General features: G+C 35.4%; 1 protein-coding gene and 1 long non-coding RNA gene across 3 annotated transcripts; both read left to right on the top strand.

Moving 5' to 3' along the window:
• The first annotated feature begins 9,676 nt into the window (after window positions 1-9,676).
• On the top strand, window positions 9,677-13,014 carry LOC110929755 (zinc finger protein ZAT4-like). Of its 2 annotated transcripts, XM_035988478.1 has the most exons (4): window positions 9,677-9,751; window positions 9,840-10,167; window positions 10,982-12,034; window positions 12,791-13,014. In XM_035988478.1, exon 3 carries the CDS (start codon window positions 11,166-11,168, stop codon window positions 11,982-11,984), a length of 819 nt encoding a protein of 272 aa, XP_035844371.1. In that variant the 5' UTR covers window positions 9,677-9,751; window positions 9,840-10,167; window positions 10,982-11,165; the 3' UTR covers window positions 11,985-12,034; window positions 12,791-13,014. The 2 variants fall into 2 exon arrangements, with proteins under 2 accessions (XP_035844371.1, XP_035844372.1); XM_035988479.1 differs by lacking the exons at window positions 9,677-9,751; window positions 9,840-10,167 and adding an exon at window positions 12,634-12,683 and having other exon boundaries at window positions 10,388-12,034.
• Window positions 13,015-13,040: 26 nt separating this feature from the next.
• On the top strand, window positions 13,041-14,528 carry LOC110929754. Its single transcript, XR_002587374.2, has 4 exons — window positions 13,041-13,354; window positions 13,481-13,587; window positions 14,052-14,102; window positions 14,178-14,528. It is a non-coding gene; the product is annotated as an uncharacterized LOC110929754 (long non-coding RNA).
• Window positions 14,529-16,816: the final 2,288 nt, after the last annotated feature.

Raw genomic sequence — 16,816 nt, 5'->3', positions numbered from 1 at the left:
CCAAACCTTTTTAAACCTTAAATGAAAAACGATAAGCAGCTCTATATAAGATGTATCGGTAGGCTCACAATCATTTTAAAGTGTGCAGGGTGATATAAATCTTAAATCGACTGAAGACCAGGTGGGAACCATTCATTGGCATATGGTCTTAGTACCGAAATTTCGTTTGAGAGATTGCCGAGGTTCTGAGATATTCGGTCTTTATGCTGCTTATCATCTGGGTATCATGGTTGTATCTTTTACCGAAAAATAACGGGGACGCAAGTCTAGATCTTCCATGATACTATACATACGTGTACATACTGCATTCGACCTCAATAAGTGATAAACAATCACATGTCCAAACAAATAAGTGATAAAATATCACATTTATCCGGGAGTCAAGTTCGTCTCTCTGCTGTACGGAAGTACTGACCTGTTCACGGACTTGCTCCTGTGCCCTCATGCATATGAAAATCAAGTTCCTCATCAATAAGTGATTCTATCACATAGGGCTTGTTTTCAAATCAAAATAAGTGAGAATCTCACATCATATACGGTCAAACAGATGATAATCGGTATACTCACCGGTAAGATGAATTCTCGTGCATACCTTGATACGGGAATGTGTCGTGATGTGGATGAACACCGGTTGGTAAGTATAAATCATACCTCAACGTATCCCCTCGCCATGACTACATCTGATAAGATGAGCTTATGTGGACAACAATACCGATAATTGTTATTGGATGCTTATCTTAATGTTAACTAACTGAACAAAGAAAGTGTTTTGGCTTGACCGTGCACTGATATGATTCTCTTACCCACGAAACTCGCAAAAAGAATTTCTGTATATATTTATTACTGCTTTCAGTCTTTACATTTAAAAAAAAAGATTTTAGGTGTGTTTTAGTATAAACTTTATAAAAGCCAAAAAGATTTTATTTCTATTTTATTTTCGATCGTACGATGTTGGAACTCGAGTCTTCGTTGCCTGAAACCTGAACGAAAACCGAATTGACTAAATCTTCATAAACGGTCGAAATTTGCAAGTTTTGAAAGTTAGAAACTAAAACTGACAAATTTACTAAACTTTCAAACTGTCGGACGGTGTTTGATTGTGACATGGTCATTCGTGTGTCATTTGTTTATATAAACTATATTCCAAGCAGTTGTTCTCATTACGCGTTTAGATTTCTTGCATGTGCAGATTCTAAAGGCAAGGAGAACATGGTCGATGACAAGCTTCGGAATGAAGACACGACGTGAAGGCCCTCAAAAGATGAAAATGATCGAGTTGCCGCTGACCATCATCAACACCACAAGGATCTCAAGCTATAAGGATCAAGTCTTTCACGAGCATAACTCAAGGGGGAGCTTATGTTAAGGGGGAGTTTTTCAATACACTTCCTACATGAAACGGGGAGTTTGTTGATACACTTTCTGCTTTCAAGACGTGAAGACTTTGAAGATCCTCCGACATTGAAGACTTGAAAGGACGTCAGAGACTTGAAGACACGAAAATCGAGACAAAGCTACAGCCAAGGGGGAGTTTGTTGGTGCACTTGTGTCTGTACTTTGTCTGTATTTTGTCATGATACAAAACGATGTCTTTTGTTAGTCTGGGTTACGTCTTAGGTTTGTTGATATGTGTGTTTGATGTAAGTTTGACCAAGTCAACCATCCTCCTGGTTTGACTTGGCCAAACAGTTAGAACATGGGTGTAACATGTTTTGTGTCGAAGGATGAGTCATCGAAGGATTGTTTAGATCCTTCGATGAGCTCGAAAGATAAACCTTCGATGGATGTTGATGGACCTCGAAGGATATCATCCTTCGAGGTATATGTGGATCCTTCGATAGGTTTCAGATTGATAGATGATCCTTCGATCAGTCTATCTGATCCTTCGACCAGACGAGCTGTGATGGGTATATATATACTCATGTAATGTGTTCACTTCATTTTTTAGGCAAGTGTGAGAGAGTGTGAGTGAACTTAGTCTTGTAGAGAGCGTATTTTCAGTTTGGTTAAGGGCTGTAACCGTGTCCACTGAAATACAAGAGAAAACTTTGATATCTCGTGTGTCTACCTTTCTCTTTGTAGCTTGTGTTCTCATATAAACTACCGGTTTGCATTCTAGCTTGGATTCCGCACTTGCTAGTGTGTTAAACATAACAAGGATAAGGTTTAACCTCAACCTCCGGGGGACCTACAAGTGGTATCAGAGCCGTGGCTCTTTTCCTTGTTAAAGACCGAGTTTATACAAGACTTTGGAGTGTTTGGACAAAACTCACATGGTTTAGCACCCGTTTTTAGTGTTTTTCTCGTATTTCTAGACGTAAAAACGTGTTCTAAACTAACCGGGTGTGTTAAAGGACGGGTTGGGTAACTTAAAAACTTGTTTTTAAGAAGTTTGGTAATTTCCGGCCAAATTCCGGCTTACTCCGGTGACCGGTTTTCTGGATAAGAACCTTCTTTTTTAGGTAATATTTTATTGGTCAAATCTGGTTTGGTAGAAAGTATGGTCTGAACATACCTTCTGCCGAAAGTTCTCTACCAACCAATCACCTTTTTCACCAACTTTTCACTTTTTGTCAACTGTGTCAGTACAGATCGAAGGATATCCTTCGAAGTCGAAAGATCATCTTTCGATCAAAGGAAGTTCGATAGATAATCATCCTTCGAACATCCTTCGAAGTCTGTGACTTATCCTTCGATCCAAGGAATCTTTTCGAAGGATATATCTTTCGATCTACAGTTCTTATTCGAAAGATAAGGGTCTTTCGATTGGAGAATCTTTCGAAATCTTTGTTCGAAATTCAACAGTGATCTTTCGAACACTGTTGATCCTTCGAACAAGTATTGATCCTTCGATCCTAGTCTGTTTAAGTTTAACAAGTTTGTGTTTTTCAGGTCTTTCGATCAGGGATCCTTCGGCTGGTTGTTATCATTCGAGATATTAACATAGTTTGTGAAAATTATTTTTTTTTTTAAAAAAGGGAAAAACTTGTTTTTCAAATTTTAGATCAATTTTCACTTAATATATTAATTTTTATAAAATGGGAACAAACGGTCAGTGGGATCCTACCGCGTGGACTATAACAACTTTGACTCCACAATCATCAGCTACGCAATCTGCGTCAGATTTCGACAAAACTGCATGGATGCGAGTTATTGCCCCACCTCAAACTGCAATGATAACTGCAAATCAATGGGCATTGGTCACAAATCAAAGAAGCAGCATTCAAGCAATGATGCAGAACGACAGTGAAACTGGTACAAGCACAAAACCGCCAAAGGTAAATCACTTCAATGATTGGGGATGGTGGAAAGAAAGGCTGAGAACTTATGTTCAGGGGCAAGGTCAAGATCTATGGATGTGCTTCTTCACTGCATTTGACAATGATTTGGAAGTTGCAGGATCTAATCCACAAACTTACAGCACTGTGTCTGATGATGATAAGAAGAAATTTGAGTTAGAAAAGAAAGCATTCATGATTCTCACACAAGCTCTTCACAGAGACATTTACCACCAGTTTGTTTACTGCACGACTACTAAAAGCTTGTGGGATATGCTCACGTTACGATGTGAAGGAAATGCTCAATCTAGAAAGATCAAGCAAGAATTACTGAAGAAAGAGTTTGAAGGATTCACGTGTATGGAGAATGAGACTTTGGCAGAGTTATCTACAAGGTTCCATCACTTGTTGAGCGAGATGTTTGCTTTTAGAGTCACTGCCACTCCACAAGAAATGGTGCAGAGATTCGCTGATAGCTTACCAGCAAAGTGGAGCAGTTTTCTTGAAATTCTCAAACAGAACAGTGTTCTAGACACAATCACCGTTTATGAGTTAATTCAAAAATTGGAGAACAAGGATGTAGAAGAAAAGCTTAAGGCAAAAAGAACACTAACTCCTCAAAATCCAGAGATGTACTATGGGATTGCAGGAGGTATCAGTGGAGAAAAACCAGCCTCTCAACACGCGAAGCTTCAAACAGCTTTCATCTCAAACACCGGACCTTCCACAACAAATCAGTTTGATCCTTCAGCATACACGATGATGTATTCAAGACCAGATTCTTCCTCTCAACAACAGTATGTGCAACCGACAGCTCAGCAATTCACACCACCGCCTTTCTTAGACCCAAGCAGAGCTCAGCAGCAACAACCGCAACAGCAAGGGTTTTATGGAAGCTCTTCAAACTTTCAAGCCACTTCCAATCCGAACACAGTCAGATTAGACACTTCCAAATTTTCCAAAGTCACCGTTGAAATAGCCAAGGAGCATATGGAGATGTTGAATACCTTGGTTAGTGCTTATTGTGGATTAGTCGCAGGTCAGATTGGGAATATCAATCTAACCAATGAAGATTATCAGCAAGTGGATAGAGAAGAGTTTGAAATGATGGATATCAAATGGGCTCTTGCTAGTGCAATTCGAAGAGCAAAGGAGTTTATGGAAAGGACGGGGAGAACCAACTTGGATAGCAACAACAACACCAAGTATGGTTTTGATAAGAATGCTGTCACTTGCTTCAATTGTGGTGAAAAGGGTCACTTCAAGCGGGAGTGTCAGAAGCCACCTAAGCAAGGAAATCAGAATCCCTTCAGGAATCAAGGACAGCCACAACAGCAACTGAACAACAATTCTGTCAGATCAATAGTTCCCGTTGGAGGAAATGCATCTGGATCCACAAACACTAATCCCCACAGAGGATTGGTTGTTCAAGCTGATGAAATCTGCAACTGGAACCTTCAGCTTGGAGAAGGAGGAAATGGTGGAACAGCATGTTATGCTAAAGTGATTGAGAAGGTAGTAGAACCCGTGTCTGCTGGTGAATCTTCAGAAGATGAAGATAGTTCGGGTTATAGTGGGAGCATGGATGGGGAATTGATGCTGGTGATTTATCAAGTGATGCTTTAGATTTGGAGGTTGATGAGCTTTTGGCTGAAGCTGAAGCATTATGCAAGAGAAGATCTATTCTCTGCCAGAAATCTGCTGGAACTTCCGAGAAGCTTGCTCAGTTCTTCTCTAAAGATGGATCTTTTTCTTTTCATACAGCCTTTATGGCTCACGTAGAAGGTCAGACTTCTAAGGTATGTGATACTAATTCTGACTCTATTTCTGTTCCTATTGAATGTGCAAAGTGTTTAAAATATGCAGAAAAGGAAAGTCAGTTTGAAATCACACACAAACACAATCAAGAATTGATTGTAGATCTTTCTAAAGCAACCGAAGCTAACTTGTTTTTAACCAGAAATGAAAAGGAATTTAAAGCAACAATTGCGTCATTAAGACATGATGTTTCAGAATTACAAAAGGCTGTTTTGCGAAAACAACATGCTAACAATAATCTTATTGACACAATTGAAAAGCAAATGGTAGAGTTAGCAACAGCTCGATGTGAATGTGAGACAATTAAGCAGAAACTGGAAAGCTATTCCAATTCCCGCTATGTATTGGATCACATTATTGACGTTCAAAAGAAAAAGGGGGATGCAAAATGTATTGGATTCAAATCATGTCCTCCCCCAATGAATCACAATTACTGCAAATTGCCTGATGACGAGGATATGCCCCGTTTTGAACCTACTGTGCCACTCGGTCTAGATGACTTTGCAGCAGGCCTCGGGTTCACAACTGGTACATCATCCTCGGGTCAATCAGAATCTGAGAATGTGACAGATTCATCGTGTGTTAAGGAACAAAGTCCTCCCATTGTTGAGGATGCTGATTCTTCGGACGATGAATCTAAAGAAATTGTGAAACAACAGTCTAACTCGGTTACAACAGATATTCCAATCGAGAATCACATCTTGTGTGATCCACCAGTGAAACCGAGTAAGACTGAAAGTTCAAAAGCAATGGAGTCCATTGTATCTAGCCTTGAAGGGAATAATTTGTTGTACACGCTCAAAGGAGATAGCAAAATCTACTCTAACAAAGATTTTCCAATTAAAAATGTAAATCAAGATTTAATTGAGCAAATTTTTGAAGGATGCACTGATAAGTTTTTGGGGAACAAAAGTGGCAAAGTTACCGTCACTCAATGTGATCCAATTCCGTGTGAACAAATTAGAAAACAATACGGAAACCAAAAACTACCAATTGAGCGAAAACAACAAGTCAACTCCGGAAAGGGTAAGATATTTTAAATTTCTTGAAAAACTCGATTTCCTTGCAAAATGATTACTCTTAGATATTTTAAATTTCTTAGATATTTTAAATTTCTTGAAAAACTCGATTTCCTTTTTAATGGTATACATGGTTTTGTTGTAACCATGTCAAAACTTTCTTGAACCCGTTTTGTTTAAACAAAGTTCAATCATTTTGAACTTGCTCACATTTCGTATTCAATTCAAAATCCCATATGATATTTTAAGCCATCATATTCAAATTCAAAATAATCCCAACAAGCACTTCGATTCTCTTGAAACCATAACATGCTTTCTTGGCCTTCGACTTCACTGAATTATTTCTTTGATCACGATCACTTTGTGATGACATTTTCACAAAATTCAAGATTGCGCTAATCTAGGATTTAATTATTTATTTATTTATATTGAATTCGCTTTATTGATTTATTTTATAAAAGCAATCTTAACACAATTATGTGCTAAGATAATGATCCACCATTTCATAATTTCTTAGTCCTTCCAACCTAAATCGAGCTTTTCGTGATATTTCTTACCTTAATTGATTATATATAGAAACTTCCACTATAGTATTCCTATATTTAAAAATTTTTAAGGTAAAGAATTTATATTTTACGTATAAAATTTTGTTTGAAGTATACTCTCATTTAAATTTATGCATAAATATTATTAGTATTATTATTTTTAGATACTAGAGTTATTATCAAGGGCATGTATTGAATAGCCTAGCCTTAGTTAGGCATGGACTGGCCACCTATGCTTAAACAAGGCAGCACTAACCAATATCCAACCATGATAATAACTAGTTAACATATATAAATTAAGTCATCATACTTATTTAAGTAAATTTTAATTATAAATATACCTTGTACTAAAAAGAGAAGACATATTTTCATAAAACAAATACCAGGATTAAAGGGACGAATAAAATAAATAATTATGTATCACCTATTTTGTGGTAATTATGTACCATAACACTCTAATAAGAAAATAACCATATAAGAATAATATAGTAGTCATTAACTACGTTGGATTAGAAGAACCTTGTAATATCTAAAGAATAGTCCCCGTTTTCACATTCGTAAATACATTTCATAACGTTATATAGTTTCAAATTGAAAATAAGTAATCACATAGAATCAACCCATTAATTGTTATATATATATCCAAAATATTTTACAAATACTTTTGTACAAATAAATATTTTTTTTTTTACAATTTTCATTTAACGTTATAAATAATAGCGATTCTTTTACAAAATCATAATACTAAATGTAATAATTTCACCATGATATTTTGTAATCTATATTACATAGTAAATATAAGTTATTTTACATAGTATAGTAAAATATTAAAATAATATTTATTTGAAAGTAGTAACCATTTATATATAGTAAAAATGTGAAACAAATAAAATATATTATTACATAGTATTTATATTTGATATGTAAGATACAGTTCAGACAAGATCACAAATAATATATATTTGCTTTACAAATATACTATAATGGTTAGTCATACCAAAACAACTTGGAAATCTAAACAATAATACATTAACTTTATCATCTTCTGGTGTATCTTTGCAAAATTCACTTATCTCAGCACATTGATTTTCATACCTCAAATATTTAACAATTCATTTTCATTTCATTTGAACCTATTAATTCTAAGTTTTCCTCAGTTACCAATCAAAGTAAGTTTTCTTTTGACAAAGAATTTTTATCGACTCTAAAAAAGTTTTGCACATTCTTTAAAAAAAAAAAAAAATCTTTTGATCATATATCTTTTAGTTTGAACCTAGTCACTTTGGAAATTATATCATTTCATCTCATTCATTTGACATCGATTACTTAAACTAATTCAGTTGAACCATTGAATCCTACTCATAGTATAACTCGTACTTGTAAAAAATTGATATTTTAATTTTGGGTTATCTACCCTAATATTATTTTTATTGACTAAAATATGACATAAGTCTAAAAGAAATATCATAACCCAAATCTCGAGGACGAGATTTAAAATAAGGTGGGGAGGATGTAACATCTCTATTTTTATATATAAGAATTATGAGTTTGGTTAAATTTATTAACCACTAGTAACTAGTAACAAGTTTATTTTTAATATAAATATTCAACCCAAATAGTTTTAAACACTATTTTATATAGTTGGTTGAAATATTATACTAATTAATTGGCCATAATATGGGTGACATTTCTAATAAAAAAATAAAAGTATATAAAAAACTTATAATATTAGACGGGTAGTTTACGAGTAAGTGGACTATTAGAAATATGAAATTCCTAGATGGGTCTAAGAACCGTATAATAAATTACATTATAAAATACATTGTATTTTGAACCTACTCTATTTTTAATGAAACTTAGACCCAAATGTAGACAAAAATATTCTCGTTCTAAAGACATGTTTATTATTTTCTAGAACATTATATTTTGAAAGTTATACACGCCAAATAAGTAAAGCAGTTAAATTAATCATAAAATATAAATTAAATAAACTTACAAGTAAGTTTACGTTTATATTAACTAAATATAATAATAATAATAAAAATTCCAAAAGGCTACATATGAAATTATGAGAAGTGTCATGTCTCTTTCCCAATTATTTAGTGTCCTTTCCAATATCTATAATCTATAATACTATAAAAAGGAGAAGTGATGTACAAAATGGTAATTTCCATACGTATTAATTTTAAAGCAACATGTACAAGGTGCTTAAAGCCATGAAAATTGGAAATTCCACTCAAGTTTAAGACGCCTAAAAGGGCAATTGTGGGATTTAAGTGTGATTGAATATAATTGTAACCCACGACCAGTTTCATACCAATCGTCCTGCCTTTAATTAGTCGCTTCAATCCTCCCCTCCGTTTCCATCCCACCCTTGTCTATGGTTCATGATCAGAGAGAGAGAGAGAGCGACAAATTGGAAGCGATTGGAAGCAAGATCGATTTAGAAGCAGGCCCGACCAGAAGCTAGGGTTTTAAGTATTCCATTCAGGTTTTCCTTGTTTGTTCATTATCATGTGAATTTAATTGACCTCTGAATACACCGATTTCTTGATTAGAATTATCTTAATCCTTATAGATAAAATGGTATTGTGTTGTTCTGTTTCCCGCTTTTATATTATATATTATGATGCAGTACATAACTTTTTGTTGAATGATTTTGGGACTAATCACAAGAGTTGCTCACAAATTTCCTTCTCTGTAATTTGATGATTATCACATTTGCTACATATTAAACAATAAAGCTTAATGTTTATTAGGCATTTACATCAGCCTTATATGTTGCAAAGTTTTTTTTTTGTTTTGTTCATGAATTTCCAAATGTAAAGGCCATCTAAAGTTGCTATAAAAGTGCAAACGTGCAATCATGTGATGTAATCGGACTGCAATTAAGTAAACAAAATTGACCCCTATTGTATAAAAAACTGAGTTGATACTTCAGAGGGTGCATTTGGTATCATTTTGAAGTTTGTAACTATATCGTCATGTATCTAATATCATGTTGTTATTATTTTAGGTTGAAAAAGACGCCGTTGAATGTCTGCAAAAAGCATTGTCTAGAAGAGATCTAGATATGAATGTCGCTGCACTTGTAAGAATTTTAACATCCAGAAAAATAATATTTGTTTTTTATTGTTGAAGATTAACACAGTCTTGTACATGGGTTTATTTGTAAACAGGTGAATGATAGTGTGGGACCATTGGCTGTTGGGCACTTTCTTGATAAAGACACAGTTGCCGCAGTGGTAATTGGTACTGGCACCAACGCCTATGGGTCGCGTACTGAGAAATGAAGAGAAACCACTAAAGATTGGTGTGCCAGCAAGAGGTGCTTTCAGGCAATTTGTTAATGTTAGTTATGATCCAGACAAGAATGAAACCTACGTGACTGGATTTTCGATACAAGTATTTGAAGCTGCCGTGAAGAAGCTTAATTATTCATTGTCTTGTGTGTTTATTCCCTGTAACGGCACGTATGATGACCTGGTCGCTGAAGTTCATAACAAGGTATAATATTTTTTTTTCCTAAGCTTTATATTTGCATAATATATTAAGGGTGTAGGTCTAATCGGATTGTTCATGGGTCACGGGTCAGCTGTGGATAGTTTAGAATGGGTCAACAGAAAAGTTGTTATTTAGTCACAGGTTTATTGTTCATAATAGGTGATGGGTCAATTTTTTTTTATTATGCAAGTAGTGTGTCTAGAACAAGGGTTAATTAGTTTATATTCGAGTCAAAGTAACGGGTAGTGGGTCAAGATACTTCACGTCAGTTTTGTTTTTGTTCTATTTACATGTAAATTTTACAATGAATGAAGAGTGTGTTTTAAACAGTAAACACCTTCATGTTCATGAGTTTGCTGTGTGTGATTTTGAAGCTTAAAACACCAACAAAGGGTTGTGCTACACGCACCCCATCCCTATTTATTTTACTAAATGTATCTCTTCTCTACTTTTTTTTGAACGGCTTAGATCACCTGGGTAAGTCGTTTGCCTACAACCTACACACCCACGGTTCGAATCCCCAGCGCATACAGGCTTTTCAACCCCTCGCCCGAAGGCTTCGCATGTTTTGCATACCCCATGGATCGAACTCGGAACCACCCGGGCGGGAACCAACGCAAGCGTGGTAAACCCTCCCACCTCCAACCAGCTGGGCTGGCCATCATTGGCGTATCTCTTCTCTACTAAATCAGTCATTTCATCTCTCCCTACTTTTATTCAATAGAGGTGTTCACTAAAGCATACAAGGGCACATTTAATCAATCCCTTTATTAATAGCTTAACATGTGTTACTTATAATCAAACTTTTACCATGCAGATCTTAGATGCAGCTGTTGGTGATACCGAAATAATGGCAGATCGGTATGAATATGCTCAGATCAGATCGGGACTCTTGGATTTTTTCATTGCATCGGATTTGGATTTTTCATTGACTTACTGTGAAACACTATGGGTCATCTTCTGTTTCTGAGACTGGTGAGCTTGATCAAGAAGAACTTGCTATGTGTTTGATGATGTTGTCGAAAGATTCCGCGAATTGGGCTGGTGTGAATTCGGTTGTCGAATCGTCGGACAATAACTCTGCTGTTCTCGAGACGAAATCGTCTTCGGTTGAAAGAATCAGTAAGAAAGCAAGTGGCGGTTTGGATGCCGATACTGTTCAATTCGAGAATCTTACTGCTAGAAAAGTGGAATCGGACATTTCGGTTGAGGAATTGCTTCGATACGGTGACCCGAACAAGAAGTCGAAATGGGTATTCGATAAAGCGCAAGAACTGACTTACGAACAGAATCTCGAAATAAGAAGGAATTTGTTTAGAGAATTCACGTATTTGAAAAAAAGAGTTCGCGATGATGATGATTCGTATACTCCTGAACTAGAACGCGAGGGGCCGAATAAGAAACGGAATAAGTACGAATGCTTGAACTGCAACAAGCTTTTTACGTCGTTTCAAGGGCTTGGCGGGCATAGACCGTGTCACAAAAAGAACAATACGGTCGGGTCAAAACACGACAGTGGCGAAAACAGTTTAGAAGGTGACTTTGCACATACTCGAAAGGCGAAATACGATAAGAAAACGAAGGTGAAAAAGATCAAAGGGCACGAATGCCTGATTTGTTTCAGGATGTTTAAATCGGGGCAAGCTTTAGGTGGTCACAAACGGTGTCATTGGCAGATTCTCAACCTCTTGATGAAGATTCTAAAATTAAAATTATTGAGTAACAGATGCAGCCAAACAAAGCAAGTGAAAATCAGATGGATCTACCTCAATCTTTATCTGGAGTTGATTCAAGCACAGAGACTCCTGTTAACAAACTAACAGGATCCCATTCTAAGTCTAGGCGTACAACAATAAGGGGACGGAATAATGTAAGTTTCACTTTTATCTATGATTTTTTTAAATGAAAATTTTCATATATAGCATCTTAATTACTATATCAAATTGGAAATTCTGCAGAAATTAATATTGTTGTGGTTTATATAATAACTAGGGGTGTGAGTATTCGAAACCACATGCTCTAACAAATATTCACGGGTTTGGGTTTAGTCTGAATGAGTTTGGGCCAGTTTCGGGTCGGACCCGTGAATACGTTTAGCCAAATGGGTCATGTTCGTGTCAACCCGACAGATTTGACTCATTTAACCCATTTTTATATGTTTAATGTGTTTCATATAATACTTAAACTATCTGAGTATATTTATATAAAAGTATTAAAGTTTAAAAATGGTTTGGCATAATTTAAACCTAAATGCTTAAAAATTATATGTAAACTTAATATTTTAGAGTGCCAATATGTAAAAAATAGTTAAATAACTTTTTTTGGGGTGAAATAGGTCATGGTCGTGTCAACATGCAAATACACCTGTCGTGTTCAGGATCGATCCCCACCCTATGAACACAGCCCGTTTAGCAGCCGCTTTTATAACATTGTGTCTTTTTTCTAATCATTGTTTTTGTTTTCCTACAGGCTAGAAAGACTCCTTCAGTTGAATCTTTTGATTCTTCTGCTGAAGAAGAGTAAGATCATGCACTTTAGAGTTTGGTGCATTGCACTTTTGATTTTCTTTGTGCATGCAGTGAATATATATTTTTAAACAATATTAATATATTTTTTTTTATTTTAGGCAAGAGGAAACACAATACTTCAAGCTAGCTTGGAAAGAAGGAAGCAAGCATTACACGAACGTAGGATGACACTTGAACAAGATGCACGAAATTCAAACTTCGATGACTATTTCTCGTTAAATGGAATATAAAAGTTTAGAAACCCGGACTGGGTAGTGGTTCATAATAGACATCGTAAATGAATCTGATGTCAGTCTGGACACCCGTGGCAACGCGCGGGCATTCCCACTAGTTTTTGTAAGCCCAGTGATTTGAATGAATTTTTTAAGTTCGATTGATTTAAAACACGCGTCGAAATTTTTTTAGCATATAACGCCTTTATTTTTCGTATTTCGTTGCTATAGTGAGTGCTGGTATCGTAACGAACCGAACCGATACCTAACAAATTCCCATTGCGAAGCGCGGGGGAAACCCACGATTTTTCCAAGTTAAAGAAGAACGCATGAAATCTAATCTTTGTTATCTTTCATGAGTTTATTTTACAGTTTCTTTGTGGGCAACCATTTTTATATGAATTCCGGTACATGAAAAGAAGAACTCCAGTGGGGTGATTTTGGGCAAAGGTATTCATAAACTGTTGAACCAACCGAACTGTGTAAAGTGTAGCAAGTTCGTTGGTTATTTGATAAATCAGTTTGCTCCTTGAGGGTATTGCTTTTCTTTTGACTTTTCTTTTTTGTGATTTGAAGGTGAGGAAGATCACAGCAGATTTAGACCATTAAGCTACAGAGGTGCAAACATATGTGTTAGCTTTTTCTCTAATTAGTCGGGCAAGCTATGAGAATGTTTTAAAAAGGTACACTTTCTTTAGTGCTGTCCTTTTTAATTTTTATGTTTGTGGGTCACTTTAAGATCAAAGTTGGCTTTCTGAATATGAACATAGTTGATTCTTGAAACTTGAAAAGGTTAAAAATCATGATCGATTTGAAATGTACCATCCCTTCCCCAAACTAGCATTAGTTAGACTTTATAGTCAAGGGGGTTAGCTTTCAATACAAGATGTAATGCAATTTATCAAGGCAGAAAACTAAAACAGTTCCGTGGATATCTTATACACATGGCAATCATGACCCATTCTTAAAAAAATTGGTTGATTTGGGTCATTTTTGTTTAGCTAAATGAGTTGATTTGGGTCTCTCAAATTATACAAGGGTCACTCATATGAAACAAGCTAAACTAGAATGGGTCAGATTGGATCGCTCATATGCTATCACATAATTTATGCATGTTTATTTTCTGCTAATTTAGATGTAGTTGTAGGTTCCAACTACAACACAGAAGCTGAACTCATGTGAAAAAGAGCTACTGCAGGTATATACAATACTAACAATACTTTTTTCCTGGTTTTTGCTGTAAAATATTTAAATGATTTTCTTTTTATTTTAGTTGTAGCTAAATAAGGGAGTAAAGATATGGTCATAGGTAACTACTAAGTAACTTATCCCACGTGAAGACGCAAAGTTTAACAAATGGGTATTCATGAAACAAACAACTACCAACATGATGATGAAGAATGCAAGAAACAAAGAATTCACCTTTGAAAGTTGTTGCAGCGTGCGTTCCTCAAGACTTCATGGTTGTAGAAAAAGGAGAGAACACAAATAAAAAAAATGTCGAAATAAAAAGAGATGGCTAATCGGCTTTTGTTTATAATTTTGTGGCAGTCACAAAAACAAACACGTCTGACCAAAAAATTATGAACATTTTTATTTGTTTATAAAATGCTTACCTCTTGACACGCTCAGATCTCATGTATTTGTTTAACAGTTCACTTTTTATGTGTAACTTTTAAAAGTTTTCTTTAAATATAAAATTTTAGGTTGAGTGTACTGAGTCGAGTTGCATATGAGCAAGTTAATGTTAATATGGACTTGTTAAATACTTGAATCGAGTCGACTTAAATCAATTTTGAGCCTAACTTGAAGCTCACTTTTGGTTTTCTTTTTTCTTATACAAAATTTTTGTTGAGTATTGCTTTTTTCTATCTAATTTTGTTAAAAATTATCGATCTTCTCCCGCCGCGAAGCGCGGGCTCTCCCACTAGTAACAATAAAATTTGAAATAAATTTCATTGGTGGATGGATCTACCAGCTAAGAATTGAAAAGGTTAAAGTCTTTAGGTATACAGGTGTAATCATATAAAGTGTCTCTATAAAACGTGTCATCAAGATAACAAAAAAAAAAAGAAATAAAATAATAATTTAAATATTGAAATAAAAGGAAGTAGGACGTGTCTCAAGAAGGAAATTAGAAATAAAATATACCTATTAGTAGCTTATTCTTCACGCATATTTCAAGTATAAATAAGAAAGCAGCTTCAACTTTTTAATTGTTCAGCCTCTTTCTCCTACTCTCTCTCTTTCGAACTCTCTCTTATTGTTATTCTTTTTATTTTTCCTACAAAAATAATAATAAGGTTCTGCCTCGTTTTAAGTATTGTAACTCCCGATCACCGCTACCCTTTCCGATTGATCTGAGTCCCGTAACGCATGTCAAGGCTCTGCCCGACTAAGTTCGTTTGGATTCTATCTCGGGACTTCGGGACAAGTGCATTATATTTTTAAATAGCTTAAAAAGTTATACCCAACATTTATACCAGGAGGTTTTCTAGTTGAACCATAAAGTTACACAGTGGGTCCATTCTTTTTTCCCACCATTTTATTCTCTTTTTGTAAGTTACCCAAAACTATTATTTATTATTTATTATTTCTATTTTGTAAACAAACTTTCATCAAAAGTCATGCCTATTATTTTATTTACCCAATAGGGAACCATAGTTGAGACACCCAAGTAATCCTGCACAACTCCTAAAATTTTCGTAGCAATCAGAATCAGGATCAGGGCCCCTAAAACTCAGGGGGGGTAAACCCTAGTTGATAATTATCAACTAAATTCGTTGTACAGATTCTAAATTGATTTTAAAATGAGCCAGCAAAGCTAGTCCTGAAACCAGCTAGGCTAGGTAAATAGACTACACCCTTTACGGACCGTAAGGGTAAGTCCTTACGGACCGTAAGCCTACCGGTTTCCTTTACGGACCGTAAGGGTTAAAGTCATACGGTCCGTAAGGGAGTCCCAAAATTCACTATAAATAGCAGACATTGGCAGTAGCTTTCTGAAGTTGAAACGACATAAATTGGTGGCCTGTACGTCGAATTAGAGCTATAATACTACAATTAAACACACACTGCACTCGAATCGCTACCGCAGAACAGGGTAATTACTCGATCGCTATTACGATTCATTTTCCGAGATCAATATATCCAAAGAATGTTTAAGTGCCGCCCATATTAGGGTGATACTTTGTCGTTCGTCGTTAATTCGATGAATGTTTAAGTATCGCACTTTGTCGTTCGTTGTGAGAATTTGATCTCGTGAGTTATCGTAAAAGCTGTATTGATCATTAACCCGGTTTTTGTGAAATTCATTAAGGTTCAAATCTCATGACTACCGTTAAGGTTGATTTGGGTTTTACACCAATACGTATTCCATTCTGTTAAACCACCAAAAATACTCCCAACTACACCCTTACAATCAAACAAACTATTAAATCATCAGAAGATCCAGAATAATAAAGTGCATGCTTAATTATCGGAAGAAATAGAATCAAGAAGTTGTTAACTCAATCCTGCATGCTGATTTGTGAGTCATTCTCTTTTTATTAACTGTTTTACAATACTCCAAATCATTTTTCAGAGTTATAATTACAGTGATTAAGTTTATGTAATCACCAAATTACAGCCGGTATGTGGGGTATTGTGCACAATATTATTATTATTGTTTCCTTCACATTAGGTGGGCGAGCCTAAAGTGATATACATCACTCATTGGGACAGCCAATGGTGATATGACCACAGTCACAGAGCTGGTCTGTGACAAATACCTATTCTTGAAAGTTGGTTGATAATAAACATATGTAAAAACTCTTAATACTGTGAATTATAACAAATGTGTCGTTTTCAGTAAACTGAATGATTCACTCAGTATTTCCCGCTGACAAAACCTTTTTAAAACGCGTTTCAGGT

This window comes from Helianthus annuus, chromosome 3, assembly GCF_002127325.2.
Source record: "Helianthus annuus cultivar XRQ/B chromosome 3, HanXRQr2.0-SUNRISE, whole genome shotgun sequence".
Taxonomy (NCBI): domain Eukaryota; kingdom Viridiplantae; phylum Streptophyta; class Magnoliopsida; order Asterales; family Asteraceae; genus Helianthus; species Helianthus annuus.
Note: the sequence above shows the minus strand (reverse complement) of the source record. Positions and strands in the feature narration are given on the sequence as shown.